The sequence below is a fragment of the Perca flavescens genome, chromosome 1 (assembly GCF_004354835.1).
Source record: "Perca flavescens isolate YP-PL-M2 chromosome 1, PFLA_1.0, whole genome shotgun sequence".
Lineage (NCBI taxonomy): Eukaryota > Metazoa > Chordata > Actinopteri > Perciformes > Percidae > Perca > Perca flavescens.
In genome coordinates this window covers 28,617,549-28,641,199 of record NC_041331.1, presented here as the reverse complement: position 1 = coordinate 28,641,199, position 23,651 = coordinate 28,617,549, and the positions used below count along the sequence as shown (strand labels likewise).

The 23,651-nt window shown below is 39.7% G+C and overlaps 1 protein-coding gene across 2 annotated transcripts in view; it reads right to left on the bottom strand.

Moving 5' to 3' along the window:
- Window positions 1–2,412: 2,412 nt before the first annotated feature.
- tspan15 (tetraspanin 15) overlaps window positions 2,413–23,651 on the bottom strand; it is a 32,145-nt gene continuing 10,906 nt past the window's right edge. For both annotated transcript variants that reach the window (XM_028587431.1, XM_028587440.1), the window contains exons 3-9: window positions 19,440–19,625; window positions 18,004–18,078; window positions 15,128–15,223; window positions 7,288–7,404; window positions 5,449–5,499; window positions 4,492–4,608; window positions 2,413–3,582 (exon numbers count right to left, since the gene is read on the bottom strand). In XM_028587431.1, coding sequence (XP_028443232.1) covers window positions 3,418–3,582; window positions 4,492–4,608; window positions 5,449–5,499; window positions 7,288–7,404; window positions 15,128–15,223; window positions 18,004–18,078; window positions 19,440–19,625 — 807 coding nt within the window. In that variant the 3' untranslated portion in view covers window positions 2,413–3,417. The remainder of the gene's footprint in view (window positions 3,583–4,491; window positions 4,609–5,448; window positions 5,500–7,287; window positions 7,405–15,127; window positions 15,224–18,003; window positions 18,079–19,439; window positions 19,626–23,651) is intronic.

Here is a 23,651-nt window from a genome sequence, read left to right as displayed (position 1 = left end):
ACCTCTTTTCACAACTCTAAGGACATCTTCCATTGACTGTACAAAAAACATCTACAAAGACCAGTTTCACATTGAAATACACTACGGTCATACAAAGTACATGCATAACTTTGGATAGGATTTTCTTCTCGTTAAAATACGTTTTACTAACACTATGCTCATTGTTCATAACTGATAGTCAATGAAACATTTGCCTAATATACCGTATGCATTTTTTTTTTTTTGCCTATTATAGTCCAATGTAAAACTTGAGAATCGCCACCCTTAGGTGTAAGATTTTTATGTGACTTTGGTGGGATTTCAACCCACAACCTAGTGTTGGTAACTTACAGTAGTGCTCAAACCATCAGCGCCACTGCAATGATTACAGTGTTTACAACAATAGTGTGGATGAGGCTTGTGATGACATTACTGCTGACCAATGTCAGGCTTGGATTCGACATTCAAGAAGATTTTTCCCAAGGTGTACTTATGGCCAAATCCAGAAGACCGAATTGATGCAGATTAGTGTAATGTAACGTGTACTACAGAAAACCTTTACAGTATTTACGGTTAACAATTTTCTTTCAGTTCCGTTAGTGTTTTTACAGTATTTGATTAGACAAACCCTACAGTGATGTTGCAATACAGTAAACGTTTGTTGCATCGCTGATGGGGGAAGAGATCTTCATTGATCGCACTTGTGATTATGGGAAAGGAATTATAGAAATGGTTTGTTGTTGAATTGGATGGGTAAAGTACGGTTACATTTTTGCCTACTGTAATGTGAAAAAAGTGAAGCAAATAGATCATCTTTAGCACTTTAAAGGGTAATTTTGTATGTAATTTACATTATTTGGTCTTGAACTAAGTGATTGTTATAATAACTTAACTGAAAGAATTGCACTATGACATGTTTAGGTGACTTAACAAATGTACTCGTATTTCACCAGAAACTTAGTGGTTGAAACATTGATCTTGTAGTGAAAGATATTTACAAGCCAAATGAAAGGAGAATCAGTTGCTTTGAATGAAAGATTTAATGATTTACAAGTACGATCAGTTGGGAGTCTTGTAATTAGAATTTTTGAAACACTACACCATACTATTGATAATGGTACCATAGCAACTAAAAACAACTGTAACACTAATAGAGATGCTTCAAAAAGCCTGCAAATTTGATTTATGAATGCAGCAGTATGCACCACGTTAAATAAACCATCAGCTAACTGATTATATACACCTTTACCATCAACCCACCAGCAAATTCACAAGTTACAAGTCAAGTAGTAACCGAGCTGAAACAAGACTCTTTTCTAATTGAGGCTTAACAAAACAAATCCAGGTGAAGGACAACGCAAAATATTAGTAAGGTAAAAATCTAATAATTCTTTTCTGCAGCAAGATGAACATGAGCTGAATTAATTTATTCTGCATTAATAGATATTTGGCACTGATTTGTGACCATAGTAGTGAGGATAAAGTCCTGGCAATCTTTATTTGACCCTCCATGAGACTGAAAAGAATCAATTTGAAATGCTTGCAAACATGTTTTAGCAGTGATGTAAGTACAGTACAGTATATACTAATATCATTAGTGAAGTCACAAAAAAACACAAAGGAAGGGAGATTTAAAATGTAAAATGTAAAGATTACCTATTTGGTCTCAGTTTCCAACTTCAGTAAGTTCAGTAGCACATTAAATTCAAATTTTTCATGCACATCATAACAAATGCATATGTGTAAAACTAAAAAACACACACTGGATTATATGTTTTAGGATGCTCTAGCTAGCCAATTTGAATATGCATGAATATTTATACACGCAACCCTGTCTCCTAGAAATTATACTTTGAATTAATTTTGAATTAAATCTGTTTAGAAACTTAATTGCTACCTGGATTATGTTCAATGGCAAAATTGTTTCAAGTGTGGTATGACATGTAAAAGTTGCAGGGAGATGGTCTGGGTGTATAGAGCAAAACAATAGGACTTTGACACACGTCACAGCTTGTGCTTCAAGTCACAAGGTTTTGTAACTAGAGGTACGTTCTGTGTGAACATTTTGCCACTTTATCCTTAAAACATTTTGTCATGTTGATAAAAAATAAATTGTGTGTCTCACAGATTGCAATTTAGAAGTATGTAAAGCTATAGGAGACAGGGTTGCTGTACATCTTTGCTGTAATGCTGAGATATCCTTTTGTTATGGCAGTGGTAATCTATATCCTTGATGTTCCACTTCGAGGATTGCGCCGTTGCCACCGGAAAATCCGCTGGATTTCACTAATTTTGACCAGATATGCCGCTGCCTTGGGCTTCCTTTGTGTTGGCATTTTAAACTCCGGTCACCCGATCTGGCAAACTTGCATAGTGCAGTTATAGCCGATAGAGGGCTGCAAAGCGAATGCAGAAGTGCCGTTCACCCTGTTACGAGTCGAACCACTGAAACGATTTTGGAAACATTATTTTAAGGTACAAAAGAATCTTTGGTGTTGCTTTAAAATCGACATAAAACTGATCATCTGAAGCAGACTCTGTGTCAGGTCAGCTTTTTAATTTTCTCATTATACCAGTAAGTTGACTGAAGATGATCAGGACGTGTGTTTTGAAGAGTCAAAGTTAAGACACAAACATCCCTTGTTGTCCTGGACACATAAAAGTTCAGTGAGGACTTGTGGTCATAAGTGGATGTGCAGTGTACTGTATAAAGGCTTATTCTACAGTCTCAAGCCTCAAGTCTTTATACAAATAAGGCAAACACGTCCTGCTTTCAGATGACAGAAATGGTGTCTTAGACTACAATAGCTTGCATTGGAGATTTTGGAAATGGTAGTGGTTGGATGATAAGACCTGCTTCACCAGTGGTTGTATAAAGGAGCCGAGCAATGCTTTAATTTGTAGCAAAAACACAGGTATAAAAAGTAAGAAAAAGGTCAGTGCTGTAAAATTGTGGTTGTGTATTGGAAATAAATGTCATATTATAAAATCAGACACAAAAGTGGTTCAATTGGTTTCTGAGTTTATCCCTGAGACTCTTTTGGGCACAATGCAGCTAAAAGCACCAGCTATACCTAAATGAGCTATTTTTGCCCACTCACGCATTAGTAGTACACTGTATGTTAACACAGTAATTAATAGTTAACACCACAGTGAGCCCTGAAAACATTGTTGTACATACATGCAGTAAGTTTACAGTTAAACTGAAAAAGTTACTGACACTTGAATATCAAACTCTCAATAATCTGGTTGCTGAATAATTCCTTCTTCCCAAAAACAAACAAAAATGAAAAAACATCAACACATTTTTCTTCTCCACAGCAGAGTGAGCATGTAGTAAACCTGCAGTTCTAAGGCTCCCACGGTGGCTGCAACAGTATCTGGATTGACTGGAGTGATTGGATGGAGTCCTTTTGCTGCTTTTTGTTTTTCGCTCCATCAGTCGATCTCTGGCATACACCTAAACCATTTGCCCATGCGGCCCTGCTCCTTGGTTTCTCTTTCATCTGCGTTGGAGTCCAGTAGGTCCATGTAGTTACCGTACTCACTGATGGCGTCTTCAACACGAGTGATGTACAGCCAGCTGACTATCACACCAAAGAACTGGAGACAAAAAGAGAGAGAGAAGGTAAGTATAGGAAGGGAGGTCACCATGGGCGCTTCACACTAGTCTCCTCGTTTTCCTCACTTGCATCTTTTCCTTGTTTCTTAATCGCTCCCACGTTAGACACAAGAAAGAGATGCAAGGAGAGGAATCACTTTTAGAGAAATGAGATGTCTTTTCTCTGAAGCGATGTCAGTTACTGATGACCAAGGCAGAGCTAATCACTGGTCTGTCAGCAGGTGTTTTACTGCTGACAGACAAAAGACTTCTGTTCTCCCTGACTATAATATTATCCATTAATGAAAGACCAAAAATGGAAAGAAAAATCTTGATTGATTTATGAAAGTTGTTTTACGCTTCCTTCATTAATCAGACCTACCGGTACCACAGATCCACCAGAATACTTTGAACTAAATGCTGACTCGGAACTCAAATAAAATCTACAACGTGTTGGTGATGTTGAACCTGAGCTGAATCTAAGTTAGGTTTGAATCAAACACCAACAGACCAGTGGTGAAATAATCTACGTGATACGCAATTATACGCAGTATACCCACTAAGAAAGCTCGAGGATTTCCATATACCCACTTAAAAATGCCCAATGACACGCAACAACATGCTTTACATTATATTTGTGATATATTTTGAATTGTCATCTGTGTTTTTCTTTTTCACAATAAAGGTATTTTCACCATAAATTGGTGCATAAAAGTGTATCCGAATACGGGAAATTAAGTTTTTGATGCTCAAAACTTCCCTGGGGGAGGACACCCAGACCCCCCACTATGATAGACCCCTTCCTCATAAATAAGGAACAATTTGTGCTGACCATCATGCATATTAAACTGCCTTAACTGATAGTTTGTGACAAGTTTGTGTTGTCTGTGTGTGTGTGTGTGTGTGTATACCTGAGGCAGAAGGATCCCTAATAGCAGTCCTGCCATAATCTTATAGTTGTCCATCAGCCAGATGAAGAAAGCATTAGTGCAGCCTCTGATATGGATGGCTTCAATCAAGTCCAAACGCTGCAAGACAGAAATTGCTTGTTACTGTAGCATTAGTTTTCAGTTACAGTGGTTACAGTCATGGAATTGGTTACTTAGTTGTTTTACTAGTTTAGTGAACTATCTAACACCAGCAGCACATCATTCAACAAATAAAACATTTATTATTCATGTTTTAATTAATAAAATAACTGAAAATGATCAAGCCTCAGCAACATCCTGGACCTGTTGGGCCTGATCTCTCTTCACTCTGTGTGTTTAATACACAGTAGTCTCACTTTGCAAGACCCCATGCTGTGGAGCGGAGGAGGGTCTGGCTAGTTCACATAGCATTCAGGGATGGGAGAAAAACGTGCTCTGGTTTATTGGCATTTCTTAAATTACCGGAGAAAAGCAGCGGTGCCGCTGCAAAATAGGCTCGGAAGGAAGTTGTTTTGGTGGAACATGTGTATGTTTAAAAGTTGTTTTAGTCATGCAACAGAAACCTCAGATTGGACAGATAGTCTAGCTAGCTGTCTGGATTTACCCTGCAGAGATCTGAGGAGCAGTCAACCACAGCCGGAGTTTAAAATTCCAACACAAAGAAAGCGGAAGGAAATACATGCATCCGGCGGAATTTCCTGCGGCACCAGAGCAATCCCGGAAGTGGAACGTCACAGATATAGACTAAATACACAACAACGTCTAATAGTTTGGAACAACTGTCTGAAAATGCCACTTTAAAATTATAATTGTCTGGCTGTTATTGTCTGGCAATTAAAAATGCACTTACTATTTCAAACTGACATTAAGGAGGGAGCTGGCATTTAATGAGAAATCAGTCTTTTCTTAATTCAGTCATGTCAGACTTTGAGGCCTTACCGTTTTTTCCAACAACTTGTACCCACACATAGTGTTGGCCACTTCATTAGGCTGGAGGGGAGAAAGCAGAGAGAACAGATAACGTTAAGAGGTAGAATAGTTTGTGGGAGACTGACAGAAGCCTGTGAACAGATTTCAGCCTCAAGAGGAATCAACAGACAGAAGAAGGCAGGGTTAACGTGGTGAAAACGTCACATAGACTGCCAGGGAAACGCACACAACAACACACATTATAACTGCCTCTCCCATGCACAGATGACAGTCCTGAACCCCAAGACTGCTGAAGACACCAAAGAAACGTGTGTGTGTGTGTGTGTGTGTGTGTGGCGTGTGTGATGGAGCTTGACACGGACCACAATACTGTTGACCGTTGAAAGCTCAGCTGTAATGTGTGTGTGTGTGTGTGTGTGTGTGTGTGTGTGTGTGTGTGTGTGTGTGTGTGCTTGTGTTTTTCCATATTCAAAATATTTAAATGTATTCATATATTCAAATGAGACAACACACTGCCAACCTCCTGTGGCCGTCTCGCAGAAAAAGAAGAGAAGGGAGGAATGATCACCTTATTTAAGTCATTATACACATTGTATTGGCTTTATTAATCAAATTTGTTTTAGAATTTTTAATACATTACTACAGTATTATGATGACAGTAGTAGGAATGGGAGAGTAACTCACAATTCCACACTGTCACCATTTTTTTCCCATGATTCTGCAAAGTGACTGAATGTAATACTGTGTCATAATGTAACAGGCCTGCAATTACAAAGATAATTACAAATATCATAAAGTAGAAAACAGCATTGATGTGAACCTAAATATGGACATCATATATTATCTAAATATGGATGAAATTATATGAGCCATTAAGATTGATTACACCATTGATGGACAAGAAAGACGTTGCTTCTATCTATCTTACATTTGCACCAATGCAGAACATTTTAAAGAATGGAGTGCAGGGAAATGGCAAAATTACTTCCAATTCCATAATTTCCAACCTAAGAATGTACCTTGTTATATATTATAATGTATTCCTATAGATTTTCAAGAAAGACGTGCTGTCTCTGGCTGTTATGGGAACCTGGTACTACATACTTCCAAAGAAAGGAGTATTATAAATAAATCTCTAAATCTGTGGATTTCTTGTTTGTTAGCCAAGATGAGCCTGTTTCAAGGGCAATAGTCGCCTACCATATGTCGTCACAGGCACACATGGTGTTGTGTTTCGTCAGTCGCTCTCATCCTTCACTTAACGTACGTCAATTTTACTCATTTATAATCCATCTGTGAACCACAATATCTCTATTATGAGAACAATATAATTAGATGATGAGATGATAAACCAAAGTGGCAGTGGCTCCTGCTATAGCAGAACATCTTTTAACTGAGAATCAATCAATTATTAGTTCATTATTCTATAACTTGTACACTGAAAATACTACAGTAACAATATCAAACTGGCAGACTTTATCTACAGTTAACAGTAGTGAGCTTTTTCCCTGTAAACTCTGGGGATTGTAGGTGTATTCATTAAAGGGAGCACATTGTTTTGTGTGGGAGGAAATTGCCTGTGAGTGTGTCTGGCATGGCAAAGGCATAATCACCATAATAAGGAAGACGAGATGTATTTTAAATGCAATTCCACAATATTACAGCTATTCCTATAATGACATACATACTGAACCGAGTGTTCATGGCTTCACAGACCCATTATAAAAAAAAATAGAGCCAGGAACAATGAAAAAGCTGTAATGGAACAGGTGACAGTCCTACTTGCTGTAATGTAATGCAGTGTTGTTGTGGTGATAATACTTATAAAAGGGTAATGGTTATACCTACCTTAGTAGTTATGCAGCAGGTATAAGGGACACCGCAGGCCAATGGACCAGGGGCAGAGCAGTTGTGGTACATGTTGACCGACCAGTCCGAATACTCTTGACCTCCACAACACTTAAACTGCCAGAGACGTGAAAGATGGTGGAGTAGAGACAATTGCAGAAATTGGAATGAGGAGAAAAGTCAAAAAGACAGAGAGAGATGGAAGAGGATATTTAAGGAGAATAAGAGATAGAGAGAAGGGACGCAGGGATGAGGGAAAGTTAAAAAGAAATAAACAACTTGATAAACAACATGTTTATGCTGTGCTGGCGTAATGGCAGTAACATTTTGGGATAAAATGAGCCATAATTAGCGGCACTTTGCTTGTAATTATGAGTCTGTTTTATGTTGGTGTCTAGTGTACAAGAGGTGGAAGGGCTGGGCGATATGGTTCATATCAATATTATGATATTATAATATAGTACAATATTATAATCTCTGAAACAAATACATGTGGCAAATGAATCACAAACGTACAAACAAGTGATTAAAAACCTAATTTGGACAACAGAAACAAAAAAGCGGCAGCCTCACATACTCAAGTGTTTGCTACTGATGCAATAACACTTACAGCAGAAATTAACAAATTCATACTTGCACAAAATAGTGTGACACCAACCAATTGTTTTTTTATTGCCCTTTATTTCAGCCATTACTGAAAAACCATGAGAAAAGGAAATATTATTACTTCACAGGAAAAATAAACAAGCTTTGATAAGCTATCTAAAGGACGTTGATTATTATTGGTTTTGGCTGAGAGCTTTTGGGTCACATTGACTAAATGCTTCAAAACAACTTCATTATCAGAGTTTAACTGCATGGTTTGAATGCTGTTTAGGTGACCACCCTGCAGATAATGTAAATGTTCACTTAATTACCATCAAAATATACAGTAACCTAATAAGAACAGGTGTATTTTATTTTATTTATTTAACTTTTATTTATCCAGGTAAAATCGAGAACAAATTCTCATTTCCAACGACGACCTGTCACACAGTTACACATTCATACCTGGAAGCTGCCCAGTACAACCACAGTCTGATCTGCTGGCCTGGGGTTAAGGGCCTTGCTCAAGGGCACCTCAGTGGTGCTCTTTCACTTTCCCCACCCAGATTTTATCCTGTCGGTCTGGGGATTGAACCGTGACCTCCCGGTCACAAGCTTGTTTATTTAACCTCTAGGCCACCACCCCCAAATAACAGGATGCAGCTGTTATTAAGGTTATTAGTTACACTTGTGTTTGACAGGTCAAAATATGTGTGAAAAGACTATTCATAGGATAGATATGACAACCATCACAGACCAAATGCTTTTCAATATTTTAATTTAAAAAATTCACTGCTCCAATTGATGGCACTCCCAATACAGTACAACAATCCTGTTATGCCCCCATTCAGTTTCTATTAGATTTATACTTCCACTGCAGAGACAACGGCTCCACAGCTGCCTTGGAGAGTAAACACTGGCAGAAAAACCCCAAAGCCGCACCATTAGCTCTGCTTTGTAGTCATTTACTGAGACAGATATTTGATTGGGAGGCAGAAGGTGAGTCAGGAAGACAGTAAGAGAGAGAGAGCAAATAGGACAAAGGGTCAGACAGAAAGAGACGATGAGACACAAGATAAAGAGAGAGGACGAATAAATGAATAAGTATGAAGCTGCTCTTTGCCAGGCCCTGTGATCAGTATGCAGACATGATAACAGTGGGCCAGGAAGTTAGTCCTTTTTCTCGTTGGCATGACTCTACAGAGTGCCGTTGATCAAGCACTGGGTCAAGTCTGGAACGAGGGTCACAGGAAGGCAAAGAAATTATGATGTGATTATAATGTCAGCAAGTGTATAAGTCCAGCAATATTACAATTCACACTGAGTTATGGGTTTAGTGCAGTAGGAGCCACTGTACAGCATAATTCAATCCCACAGTCCTGCAGTAAATCCTATATTTGGGAAGATTGATGTCGATTCAGCGGGCTTTGTAGCCTCACGGGAGAAACCTGAAGGACCAATCTCTCAAAACACGTCAACACCAATGAGACGGCAGGAGACGAGGGAAGAGACTACAGAGACTGTCCTTGTCACTGGATTACACAACAATAGTTTACTAAAGTTATAGTAAAATACAACACTAATCAAATGTCATGCTTTTTCCTTCATCTGTGTCTGTCTGGCTCTGCTGGTGCCACAGATGAACTTTCTTTACAATTTTCTCTTATTTTTTTTCCATTTTTTTCCTGTGGTTTTCTATTGTCTTTTCACTGTTGGATGATTTCTTCAGAGGGACTGGGAGACAGTCCTCAGAGTCAGTCGTGTCTCTGAATATGAAGGAGTGACTGATTTTGTTGCCAACTGCCTAACTGACTGATGACCAGCTGTTCACTGGCCGACTGGCTAACTGAGTGACTAACTTAGTGGCTAATTGGCCAGCTGACGGCTTAAAGTGCGGGTCGTAAGACAGAAGTCCGCCCATCATGTGCTCCCTGCCTTCATTATTACATGGCATCCGTGCAGCGATGTTGAGATAGATCTTCCATGCATGATTCAAGGTTACCATAAAAAAAGCTTTTCAAAACAGTTTTGGCAAACTTATCATTTACTGCCATTCTATATCAAACTCTTTTATATTGGTAAGAAACACCAACCTTGACTCCATCTTTCTGAGTTGCTGATTTCTGTAGCTGAATCTCTCTACAGTTATGTTGGGAGCTGTCTTTTTTTCCTTTAAAACCCACTCAGGCCACTCTGACCTTTTCTCTACCAGTAAACCACCAAAAATCGGGTCAGAGACAGGCTCAAACTATACAGTGCATGCCCAGCTTAATAGTCTAGGTAGTTTAAAAACATTACTTGTCCACAGATTTGATGAATGCCAAAAAATGATGTTTTTTGTTTAATTTTGTTGAGACCATTATCGATTATCAGTTAAAGCCTACATCCCTTTCTTGTTGGTGGCAACCAAGGCATTCAGCTTATGTTATGGCCTGCAGTCACCAACCCACAAACAACAAAGGAATTTTTTTTCCCATTGATTAGTCACAACCAAGAGAAGACGTGTCACCATTTACTCAGGCCATTGTCCTCACAATTGCAGATAAATCCACAAAGCCCATTTACGTGTGGAAACAGCCTCAATCCCTGCTAAGGTTTTCTGATCGTTTCTTAGTCCAAGTCCTCCAAATAAATGTAATCTTAAATCTCTTGACCCAGGAGGACACTTGAGCCAACCAGCAGCTTTACACCATGACAGGAAAAAAATACTGCGGAAGAAGCTTTACGCCACTGCTGCCAAATGGCTTTCTACCATTACTGAGGCACTGTTTGTTGTTATCAGAGCAAGCAGATCAGAGAGCCAGCAAGTTAAGATCTTCAAAAAAAAAAAAAAAATCACATTACAGGATAAACATTAAAAAACTGCTGCCAAGGCAAGCTGGCCTTTTCTTGTTTAGAGTGATAATGAAGTGGAAATGCTTTTTAAGGTAATAAAGTACTACAAGTTTGCCAAAGCTGATGAGAATGTTGACTGGAACGCATGCCAAAATAAATATGGCAAAGTGATTTTTTGACTTAAATTTGAACTGCTCAAGTGTAATTATTTTTTATCTCTCCAGCAACAACAACTATTCCTGGCAGCACTGAAACGATTGACACAGAGTCTCTCTAAACCAAGACAGAATTTTTAAAAGATAATTGTTTTTGGCATTTCGGTTGTACAGTATTTCATAGTGAGAGAGACACACAGGAAAGGCAGGGAGAGAAAGGGGAAGACATGCAGAACAGGGCCGTGAGTTGCTGCGGTAAGGACTCGGCCTTAAAGGGTAACTCTAGTTTTACTCAACCTGGACACTATTTTCCTATGTTTTTGTGTGTAGGTGACTGAGTATTAAGCGATAACGCTGTGACCAGCAGCCCGGGTGTGACTGTTGTTTGTGCATATGCATATAACAAAAGCTTGGAGTATTCGGCCTTCTTGGAGACCCTGAATGGAGTCCTGCATGGGGCTCCAGTGGGGGACTCCATAGTTCTGCTGGGAGACTTCAACGCGCACGTGGGAAATGATGGAGACACCTGGAGAGGCGTGATTGGGAGGAACGGCCTCCCTGATCTAAACCCGAATGGTCATTCATTGTGCTAGTTATGGATTATCTATAACGAACACCATGTTCGAATATAGGGATGCTCATAAGTGTACTTGGTACCAGAGCATCCTAGGCCAAAGGTCGATGATCATTTTTATAATTGTATCATCTGATCTGAGGCTGCATGTTTTGGACACTCGGGTGAAGAGAGGGGCGGAGCGGTCAATCAATCACAATCTGGTGGTGAATTGGGTCAGGGGGTGGTGGAAGACTCTGGACAGTGCGGGTAAACGTCTGGAGGAGGCCCCTGTCCGACAGACTTTCAACTCACACCTCCGGCAGAGCTTTTTTTGCATCCCTGTGGAGGCTGGGGGCATTGAACCCGAGCGGACAATGTTCAAAGTTTCCATTGCTGAAGCTGCGGCGGGGAGCTGTGGTCTTAGGGTCTTAGGTGCCTCAAGGGGCAGTAAACCACAAACACTGTGATGGACACAGGTGGTCAGGGAAGTCGTCCTACTGAAGGAGTCTTTCCGGGATATGTTATCCCAGAGGACTCCAGAAGCAGTTGCAAGGTACTGAAGGGTTGCAGCCTCTGCCTTGAAAGAGGCAAAGCAGCGGGTGTGGGAGAAGACATGGAGAAGGACTTTCGGTTGGCACCAAGGTGCTTCTGAAAAACCTTTTGCCACATAAGGAGGGGGAAACAGGGAACCATCCAAGCTGTGTACAGTAAGGATGGGACGCAGTTGACCTCAACTGAGGATAAAAAAAGAGGGTGGTGGAAGGAGCTCTTTTGAGGAACTCCTAAATCCAACTAACACATCCTCTATGTAAGAGACAGAGCTGGAGGATGATGGGGGATTGTCGTCAATTTCCTTATTGGAAGTTGCTGAGGTAATCAAACAACTCCACAGTGGCAAAGCCCCGGGGATTGATGAGATCCGTCCAGAAATGCTGAAAGCTCTGGGTGTGGAGCGGCTGTCTTGGATGGCATGCCTCTTCAACATTGCTTGGAAGTTTGGGACAGTGCCAAAGGAGTGGCAGACTGGGGTGGTGGTTCCCCTGTTCAAAAAGGGGGTCCAGAGAGTGTGTTACAGGGGTTAAATACATTGGTATCACACTTCTCAACCTGCCTGGTAAAGTCTACTCCAAGGTGCTGGAAAGGAGGGTTCAGCCGATAGTCAAACCTCAGATTGAATGTAACAATGCAGATTCTGTCCTGGTCATGGAACAATGGACCAGATCTTCACTCTTGCAAGGATCCTGGAGGCAGCCTGAGAGTATGCCCATCTGGTCTATATGTGTTTTGTGGATCTGGAGAAGGCATATAACCGGGTCCCCTGGGAGATAATGTGGGAGGTGCTGCGGGAGTATGGGGTGAGGGGGTCCAATATCTGTATGACCAAAGTGAGAGCTGTGTCAGGGTTCTCGGCAGTAAGTCGGACTTGTTTCAGGTGAGGGTTGGCCTCCGCCAGGGCTGCGCTTTGTCACCAATCCTTTTTGTGATTTTAATAGACAGGATATTGAGGCGTAGTCAGGGTGGGGAGGGGTTGAAGTTCAATGGGCTGACAATCTCATTGCTGCTTTTTGCAGATGATGTGGTCCTGATGGCATCATCAGCCTGTGACCTTCAGCACTCACTGGATCGGTTCGCAGCCGAGTGTGAAGCAGCTGAGATAAGGATCAGTACCTCTAAATCTGAGGCCATGGTTCTCAGCAGGAAATCAATGGAGTGCCTACTCCAGGTAGGTAATGAGCCCTTACCCCAAATGAAGGAGTTCAAGTACCTTGGGGTCTTGTTCACGAGTGAGGGGACAATGGAGCAAGAGATTGGTCGGAGAATCGGCACAGTGGGGGCGGTATTACATTCACTTTATTGCACCGTTGTGACAAAAAGAGAGCTGAGCCAGAAGGCAAAGCTCTCGATCTACCGGACAATTTTCCTTCCTACCCTCACCTATGGTCATGAAGACTGGGTCATGACTGAAAGAACGAGATCCAGGGTACAAGCAGCCAAAATGGGTTTCCTCAGGAGGGTGGCTGGCGTCTCCCTTAGAGATAGGGTGAGAAGCTCAGTTATCCATGAGGAACTCGAAGTAGAGCCGCTGCTTCTTTGCGTCGAAAGGAGCCAGTTGAGGTGGTTCGGGCATCAAGGATGCCCCCTGGTCGGCTCCTTAGGGAGGTGTTCCAGGCACGTCCAGCTTGGAGGAGGCCTCTGGAAAGACCTAGGACTAAGTGGAGGGATTATATATCCACCCTGGCCTGGGAACGCCTCGGGATTCCCCGGTTAGAGCTGGTTAATGTGGCTCGGGAAAGGGAAGTTTGGGGTACCCTGCTGGAACTGCTGCCCCCGCAACCCGACCCTGAATAAGCGGACAAAGATGGATGGATGGACATTCACTCTCATTTTGCACTGGTTTTGGTCTCCAACAACTCCTTAGGGAAATATTTGGCTGCTGAACTGCTAAATGCAACGCTATGTTCACAAGTTACAGTCTCTAACTTTGATTGTCTTTTAGTAGGTTCTAAGTAGGTAGCGTACAGTGGGTTTTAGGAGTTTTTTTGCTGATAACAGCTGCCTGCTGCGGAAATAAATAAGGTTATGAGAGCGGCAAGAGTGAACCAAAACAGTTAGGCCGGCCAACAAAACAATGAGCTGAAACTATAAAACTTGTAGGTTGATCACTATAAGGAAACCTTCTCACATTGTCACATTGTTTTCATATTGCCATTCAATACATTGTTTCGGTTGTTGATTCTGTTTTGATTGACACTAGCCCGGAAAACGCTAACAATCTGTCATCACATTTAGATTTAAATATTGCTACATCCTGATTGGTGAACAGGAGTATGTGACATCCCCTTTATCCAACCGAGCGACGTCCTTCAAACCAATGGGAAGAGCCAAAAATGAATACAGAAATCTTTCATGTGAAACAATTGAGAACTGTTATAACTTTGACAGCTAGTGTGTTCATGCATGAACCTATTGATCATAATAAGAAATTGATATAAATGGTAGAATTGGACCGCCTCGACATACTGAACATCAGGGGAAACTCACCTGTTAATAAAGCTGCTAGTCTAGTCTAGCCTGGAAGTTTAGACTTTTGGATTCAAGTCATTTATTTAAAAGCTGACCAGTTCCACTGTGAACGGATTTGAACTGAGGAAGGTGCTTGCTAAACCACCAAATTACCCTTCAGACAGCATCCAAAATATCATTAAATCAAGACCCAATCCTGCTCGACTAGTACTGGTGCTGGTCACTCGGCACAATATAATAGCATGTGGCATGTAGCCTGCAGACTGACAGATTGTTTGTCTTTTCTCTTCTGTGGTTCAGTGGTTTGGTGCAGTCTGCTTCTTCATTTTAATGTGTGATCAGTCTGCTGCCCCCAGACACTGCATTCCCTTGCGCTCGATTAAAAGTTGGTAATGAGATCTTTAGCTTCAGGCTGTGTGTACAGCAGCATGATGCATTCTGTGAGCAGGTGCAGCGTGATGGCTCTGCACAGTTCTCTGATTATTCTGGACACAACTTGCTGTGATCATCCAAAGTCACTTCAAATCCTGACTCGAGCCTTGTAAAGCTGAGCAAGTGTGTTATGTGTGTACAGCATTTCAGTATGAATTATTTGAAAAGCTCATAGGGACCTTTCAATCCTGTCACGTGTTCAACTGGAAGGTTCAAATGACAGAAAACAAGGAGTGACATACTGTGAGCTTACCTTCTTCTGTACAAAGTCCATGATGTTTTTGAAGTCCAGGTCATCATAGTAGTTCACTATGCCTTTTCGGATGTTCTTGTTCAGTAACTCCAATGTCTGTAAGAGGGAGAGAAAACAGACAAAGTTGAAACACTTGGTGTGTGTTAATGGGATAAAGGTGGTCATGTTACCACATTTATGTTGTTTCCACAACACAGCTGATCTACAATCAATGTGTTAGACATGCAGCTCTGTGGAGGAAATGCTCTGATTCGTCAAGGTGACTGGCCCACTGAACTGGAATATTGAAATATGACAGTTTGACAGCTCACATCTGTCAGTCACAATCTGGTGCAGAGGGGCCTTATTAGGTTAATGCATTAGTCTGTCCGGAAACTAGAACAAATATTTGCAACTTGGAAATCCACTACGTTCATAGAGAGCTTTTCATTTAGGGAACTAATCTTTTTCTTTTTGCTAATTTCACTTCACTATTTGTTCGGGATACATTAGTCTTATTTATACTTCATTAGAGGTAGGGGCAACAAATAATTGGGCTTTTTACCCCATTCAGGCCTGTCGATGCTCCGTCATTTCTCTCTTTTAACCACATTTAATAAAGACTTGAATTGGCTCCTCTCATGAGAGTCACAGAGATTAAAAGGGACTGAGCCGTTCATTTAATTTCTTTTCTTCCTCCCCTGAACATATCAGGTCTTCACAGTGAATCTATAGGGGGAGGACCGTCTCATTTAAACCACATTACAATGAGCAGATTTATAGACTTGGAGTTAGTCTACTGAAGCGTTTTGCTTTGAGACAGAAAACACTGGACCATTATTAAAGAACCCACTAAAGGCTCATTTATTCTTATAAAATGCACTGCCATATCTTTTTCATCTTAATGTAAATGAGACGACAGAAAAATAAAGATGTGACACTGTATTAGAAGCTCAGTTTTATTGTATTTTCCATTAACACACTGAAATCATTATTTTGATAATTAAGATTCTCTTTTGAATAACAGGCATAAACATGAACATGTTGTTGAACATGAAAAGCACCACACGATATTATTGAAAAAAGTTATTCTAAGGGAGGCCATTATTATGTTTAATGTAAAAGTCATGTAAATGAGCTTGAAAGCATATAAGAGGAGAAGAGAAAGACTGATACTCAAGCTTTTCCCCAAACAGCCAAATTAAGATATTCATAAATAACAGTTTTCATAAATGACATCTCAGTAGACTGTTATAATCATACCCATTAGGCGCTTTAATCATGGCTTTTGGTCACATTACTACATTAGCACTATCTCACTTATCAAGGTGTGATTTTTTTGTGTAAAATCTAATGACCATCTAATGATGAAAACATTATATATGTATACACTTAAAAAGATATAATATATAATAATACAAAAATAATATGAGGTACTTTAATGCCTCATGGACTGTCAACTGTACCATTATCTTCATGTAAATAAGATGAAGATAAAACCAATTTTTTTTAAAAAGACAAATTTTGGAATTTTTTTATTTATGTTTCTATAAAAATCACACAAATGCAAAGGCAAAACAAGACAAAGTTCACGATTAGTTGTTATTCCACACACTGCACTAATTCCAGCTACAGCAGGCACATCTCTGATAAGAAAGTTTAGCAGCAACCATGATGATGAAGGGTACAGTGGCTCTCCTATTTGTTTGGATGCAAATTTAAAGCAGTTATCTTTGTTAGAGGATCATAATAAGAAATAAATACCTGATCTCACTCCTATAGAGAATCTACTAAAGATCAGCATATTGTAGGCACAGTTAGTATTTGTCATGTGCTTACCAACTCTGATTAATGTTTATAGCAGCTGATGATTAACATATAATACTGAAATGATGATTTGAGAATTTTGGTCAAAACATTTCAAGTATATGACAGTAAGTTGGAGTCTATAACACGGTTTGCTTTGCATTAAAAGTAAAATTACTACAACCCTTACTTCATTACAAAATAGGTAATTATTTAGGGTCTCTAGGTCACGTTAGTATTTTTTTCCCCACAAAGCAATGTTCATAGTCGCAACGCGAGAAAGCTGCTCGTAAGTCACCACTGCATAAAAAAACCCTGATTATGCTATGTTAGTGTGCACGGGAACCTTATTGGGTTTTATTGCAGGGAGGGAAATTAGATCAAAAACTGAAGACAGAGATAATAAGTAAGACAATGGGAGAAACAAAAAGGATGCAAGAAAAGGTTTAGGAGAGAGATATTTGACGTGAGAGGGAAGAAAGATACTGAATCAGGAAAGCAGAACGAAACGTTCTGCTTTCCTGACCTGTATTTGAATGATATCAGTATGCAGATGAAACATCTGCATACAGATATCATTCAAATGATAATTCTATCTACTCTTTGAACAGATCAGTTCTGATAATACTGTCTCTGTGCATTTCCTGACTAGAAATATGAGAGAATAAGATTTCACTGTGTCACTGAAGTAAATCAACTTATTAACTTGCATGGTTTGGTTCATCATTTGTCTAAAATATACCATTTGGTGACGGTCAGCTTTGAAAAAAGAGAATTATAACATACATTTACTTTAATTTACTCCATCCCATTACATCATCCTATTTTCCACTAAGTGTAATGTAGGTGGTCATGGTTTATTCATTCATACTACCTTGTGCAGTTAAAAGAGACATGCAGTGTTGAGAGAGCAGAGCTGAGACCAACCAGGAACCAAACTATACATTATTAATCCGATTCATTTTTCTTGGTTTGTAATATTTCCTCACGATAAACAGTATGTCAACATCAGTTTACTGCTGCATAAAGCTTTGGTTGTTATGTGTGTGTTTCTAATCACAGGTTATTGATCAACACCTTGGACAGCTCACCTGGTTGCGAAACAGCAGCGCCATTATTCCTCCCAGCAGCTCCAGGAACAGACACAGAGACAGGGTGTACATGAACTGTGACCAAACACACAACAGAGAGGAAGTGACATTATATACTTACACATTATTCACTTCAAATTTCAATATTTATCTTTAAAATATATTAATATTATAAATAAAAAAAATATAAAAATGTGTGTGTCTACCACTGCCTCAAAACTATATCTCTTAACAGTTGGGATGCATACCATGTTTTTACATAGAAGCACAGTTATGGTGTGCAAGTCCTTCCACTGCTGGCTTTTCTCAATATGACAGTGACAAGTCAACACCTCAGGTACCAATATACTGCATTCTATAAGACTTGTTGTGTCACAGGCACATCACATTTTCAAACATTCCTAATCTTGCAATGTACTTCATTTTGAGGTCATAAGAGGTTGCTTGTTTTTTGCATCCGGCAACAACTGTAGTCATTAAGTTCCTCTAATTGCAGTACTGTCCATCTTCATTTCTTCACCCACCTTTTTTTTGCATCCCTGTTGTAGTGGAAAAAAAAGCATATGCTCCAATGCCCAAAGTAAACGGCTTTGTTAACAAAAACAAGCAGAGTATGGAATGTCACTGATAGTCAGACTTATGGTCTAACATCTCTGCTGGTTAGAAATGCATGTGAAACTACGGGAACATGACAGAACACACAGAACCCTCTCACAAACAACCTTTATATACATTGCAGGAACATGCATCAGCATGAGACTTAGGTCCATTTGACACAGTAAACCAGGGGGCTATCCCATAGTATATGGAATATAGTCACTTAACTTGGAGAATATGCAGGTCAAACATCCCTTGCCCAGTCAGGTGACTTTCTCATACTCTATCTTCAATCACTAATATACTGTTAGTAACTGCGTTTCCGGGAAACAGCTTGTCATTTTCTGTCAGGTACTGCTATTAGCCAACAGGACAACAGGAAATGTACCCATTGAGTATATTTGCAACAGTGAAAGGGTCTATTAGGAATCTGTTCATCTTCACATTATCTGCCTTTTCCCATCTAACAACACTTTCACCTCACTTTATAATAAAGCAACATCTGAAGAACTGACTGTTAATACCAATTAATTCTGAGACACGACAGACAAGCCCTGTGTTATACTGTATAACTGTGTGCTTCTTTATCCACAGGTGTTTTAAAAAGGGATTTATTGGTACAAATGAACTTCAATATTAACACACTGGTTCATAACTAATGCTGCTTTATGAATAAGAAAATGAACAGGGAAAGCATGCATTGTTCTGTGTAATGTTAAAGTGTGTCATTTTAAAAACAAAGAAGAAATACAACATTTACAGATTGTATTCAAAGCATCCCAGCAGCAACTTTGTTGTTTAAAAAAGATACATTACTTGGCTCTAAGCACACCACTCACCACTTTCAGTAGGGTTATATTATCCCTCAGTGATCCCAAGACTCCAATGAGCGAAACAATAAACATAATGATTCCCAGAACGATCAGGAATATAGCTGGGGCCAAAAACACTCCCTCCAGTGTCTTGAAGCGTTGTCTCTCCACCTCAGCGTAGATACCAATGGCCAGGATAAAGCCGCCTATCAACTGGAAACACAATGAGAAGAAGTAAGGATGGGTAAGTCATCAGCTTGATCTTGATGGGAAACAAGCAGGTGTCTGAATTCATATAATTACAGCAGCTTTAAAAAAGAAAAGCCAAAGCTTCATGATTTCCTCAATTAGATGTCACGTTCACAGCCACCCCTCAGTTGGGGAAATGACAGGTTAAGTGTTAAGGAATCATCAGCAGGGGAGCATAATGGGGTCATCAGGTTTTAACATATATCCTATGTACAAATTTGATCAAAAATATGTTAACACTGCAGTTTATACTTTTTATTTTGCTTGTGTTTTTAGCCATGCTAGCTGTGTGGTTGTAAGACTGGCAATGATGCCAAGCCGGTCCATCACCTGGGTTCAGAGTCTGAACCGAGTTGATGGATCAACTGACTGTCATTGCCAATGTTTGAGACACTTCAGTCTTAACTTCAGACTGAAATATCTCAAACATTATTAGATGGACTGCCATGAAATTTTATACCGACATTCAAAATACATAAACTAATGATATTCCCATCAGCGGTACTTTGAGTTTTGCACTAATAAGCAAATGTTAGCTAACACACTAAACTAATATGGTGAGCATGGTAAGCATTACATCTGCTTAGCATCAGCATGTTAGCGTTGTCATTGTGAGCATGTTAGTGTGCTGACTTTAGCATTTAGCTTCTGTGCCTAAATGCAGCCTCACAGGGCAGCTAGCATGACTGTAGACTCTTGTTTAATCAGTGGACCAACTTTAACTATCAAAAAGTGACCTCCCTAAGCATTGATCTGTCCGTAGGACTCTTTGGTCTCGAGAGTATAAAACTTCTGCTTATGACACCATACAGCCTGATACGAATTATAATCTGCATTTTCACCAGACTGGAGTGGATTGCAGTAACAGATGATTCAGTGTTGTAATTGTAATTCCGCTTTCTTAAATTAGGTTCTTTGAAGCACTTTAGTTTGCAATACAGTGAATGTAGTGGCAACAATTAGTGCCATTTGTCTGTATCCATCCATTTATTAAAAAGAGAATAGTTTCCCATCATCAATAGCTCAGAAACGTCACAGGGTCTCCACAGGATGGAACATCACCATCATCAAAACACTATGAGTCGTCAATAATCACTTCAGCAATATCACAACAGGTAGAAACTGTCTTTTCTTTTGTGCTCAAATGGAATCACAATTTATTTTTTCAACAAAAAGAGAAAGAACACTTGAAAAAAGGTCAACAAACCTCCAATTAAATGGGGATAGGCTACATATAATTAAAAAAACTGTAGATGTTTTGAAAACTGAGATCTTTCACAACCTAACTATACAGTAAAATCATCCTTACAGTATAATGATGGTTGCACGGCTTCTGGTGTTTAAATAGCAGTGCATCTCGATCAACTGCCTAATTTGGTTTTATCATAAAAGTAGTCTCAACAAGTACTGTATAGCTGCTAATGGATGCTAATTGCAGGCTTTACTCTCAAAGATATGTAAGCAGGTCAGCCACAAATGACTGAACATTAAGGTCTAACTTTGATAAGAGTGCTGGTTTGTTTTAATAAGCCTTGGCTGCATGGTGAGCTATTCAGTTTGAACCCGCAACTAAAAACTAAAAACGTCTAAACCACAACCGAGCAGCAACATACCACTCTCTACTAACTGAAGGATATATCACATCAACTCTCATTTACATAGAAATTAAAATTGTTAATTTGAGCCTTCCTCAAAAGGTCAGGTTAATTACATTATAATAAATCATTTAATTTAATTTAAGGACCACCATCTGGCAAATGTAATAATTGTTTCACACTGACGAGTTCATACAGACCAGAGCTCACCGCACAACGACAGAGAAACAACTGATTGAAACAGAAGCGGGATTCTTCATTCAAAATAATTTGCAAACTATCCAGTCCAGTGTTTTGTGCCTTCCTTTCCCCATCTTAGTGTCACATTAACATACATCAAAGCTGCATCTACACTCTGCATTAAATTAACACCTGGAAGCAACTAATTATGCAATCTGCGACAGCAACTGTCACTACTACAGTATATTATGAGGGTGAAGCAAAACTTAAAAAAGGGTCAGTTCACCCAAATTACAAAGAAAACAAAAACATATTTTCCCCCTAGGCCCTAATATTATCTAGCATGGAGATAGTTTTGGTTGTATGAAATATCCATGTATGATAATTTGGCTGCCAACCCAAAACAATAAAGGTGTTTTTAATTTGTGGTGCTCTCAGCACTGTAAACAATGCCCCAGTTATTCAGGATAATCAAAACGCCTTGCAGTGAACAGTTTTAAGTAGAATTACTTTTACTAAAGACAGAATGAATAGTTTGGATGAGCTTTGTTGACTCATTTCAATAACTGACTGATAACTGATAAAACAGTACATCCATCAGCATCACAGCAGTTAACAGTGACAGGCAGTCTGCTGAAATGCAAGGACAAATTGTTTGTGAATTATAAACAGGCCTTGCACTCATACACTCAAGTCTCCTGATAGTTTACTTTATCGTGCATGGTTGAAGATGACTGTGTTACTATTCTTATTCTTGATCTTAAAAGGAGGCGTGAGGGCAAAAATTCTGGTGAAGCAGATTGCAGCAGCTCTTTCTTCTCCCTGTTAATTTATACTGTAAATTGAAGTAGAAAATGAACACACGCAATACATGACAACAAAGTAAAATGACCAAGCCTGTCCCTAAAATGAGCTCTGGGCAAATCTAAAATTAAAAAGGCCATTTACACAGATTCAATTTCAGCCAAATGGCACATGAGTAAATGTAGGACTGTAATGTGATCAGGCAGCTGAAGCAGTAACTGGCCACAAACCAATGGCATATAATGACTTCAATTTTTTTTTTTTATTCATGTATCCAGGGAGGGTCAAGAGAGTCTAAAACTAACAACATTCGCCTTGCATGCACTGTACAATGACAAATCTATATATTCATGGAAGCTGCTAAACACAATACACTAACACACATGACACGAGGAAAAGACACTTTCTATAAAACGAAAATTGTGGTTTATTACACCTTGGGTTTTTCTATTACGCGGCTAGCGAAACTGGAAGAAAATAAACATCAGAGGGTGAAGAAGTGTGATTTAGATAAAGACGGCAATGAAAATGTCTAACTGGAGAGACTTGCCTCCTGCAAGCTCTACCCAGGCACCACCCCTCGCCTCAACCAAACAGAGTATTTTCAGTAAGTGAGAATGCGTCTGACGTGGAGAATATACTGTTGTGTGCTACATGTGTATAAGGAGCAAGAAGCAAAGAAGACTTTGCTCAAGAGACAGACACACACAGGGTTTAGATTACAGCATTGCGACTGCAAACATCTCACTCTTTGACAGGTTTGTTGCTAATTGCTGTCTGCCTCCCCATGATTTATCGTCAGCCTTTCCAAATCAAGATAGACATGTCAGTGAAAAAGAGGAGGAGGAAGGAAAGAAAAGGAGCGTTTTTACATTAGTAGTCATCTGTGAGTTCTGAAGGTTGAAGCACTGTTTATAATCCACCAATATGTCTTTTCCTTACATGTCTCTGCTTGCTGTTTGTTATGGTATCTCACTGCTGGCTGGTCGCACGCCCACCCTGTACTAACTTCTTCAGTCAAGAGGAGAGATGGGGCACTTAGAGCCATAGAGAGAGCCTTAGAGCAACTCAAAATTTCTTTGTAAAGATGATCATGAGTAATCATCTTTACAGAGTAAACAAATCTTACTTTAGCTAAGATAATATAATAATACGGGTAGTTCTCTGTTTATCAGCATGCACTTAGCCGCAGATCACTTAGTGACAATATCAGGGCATTAGTCTTAGGTTAAGTTGTATAACCTATTTCACTCTGCTAAAACAATTTCACAGTGCTATAAGTGTGCTTGACTAACTCATGTGGGGGCATACAGTGCAGTGCTGAAACTCAGATGAAACTCTGAAACCATGCAAGCTCCAAGCTGCAGACATGGGACAAAAAATGCACTGGTACAAGGACTCACTGCAGGAC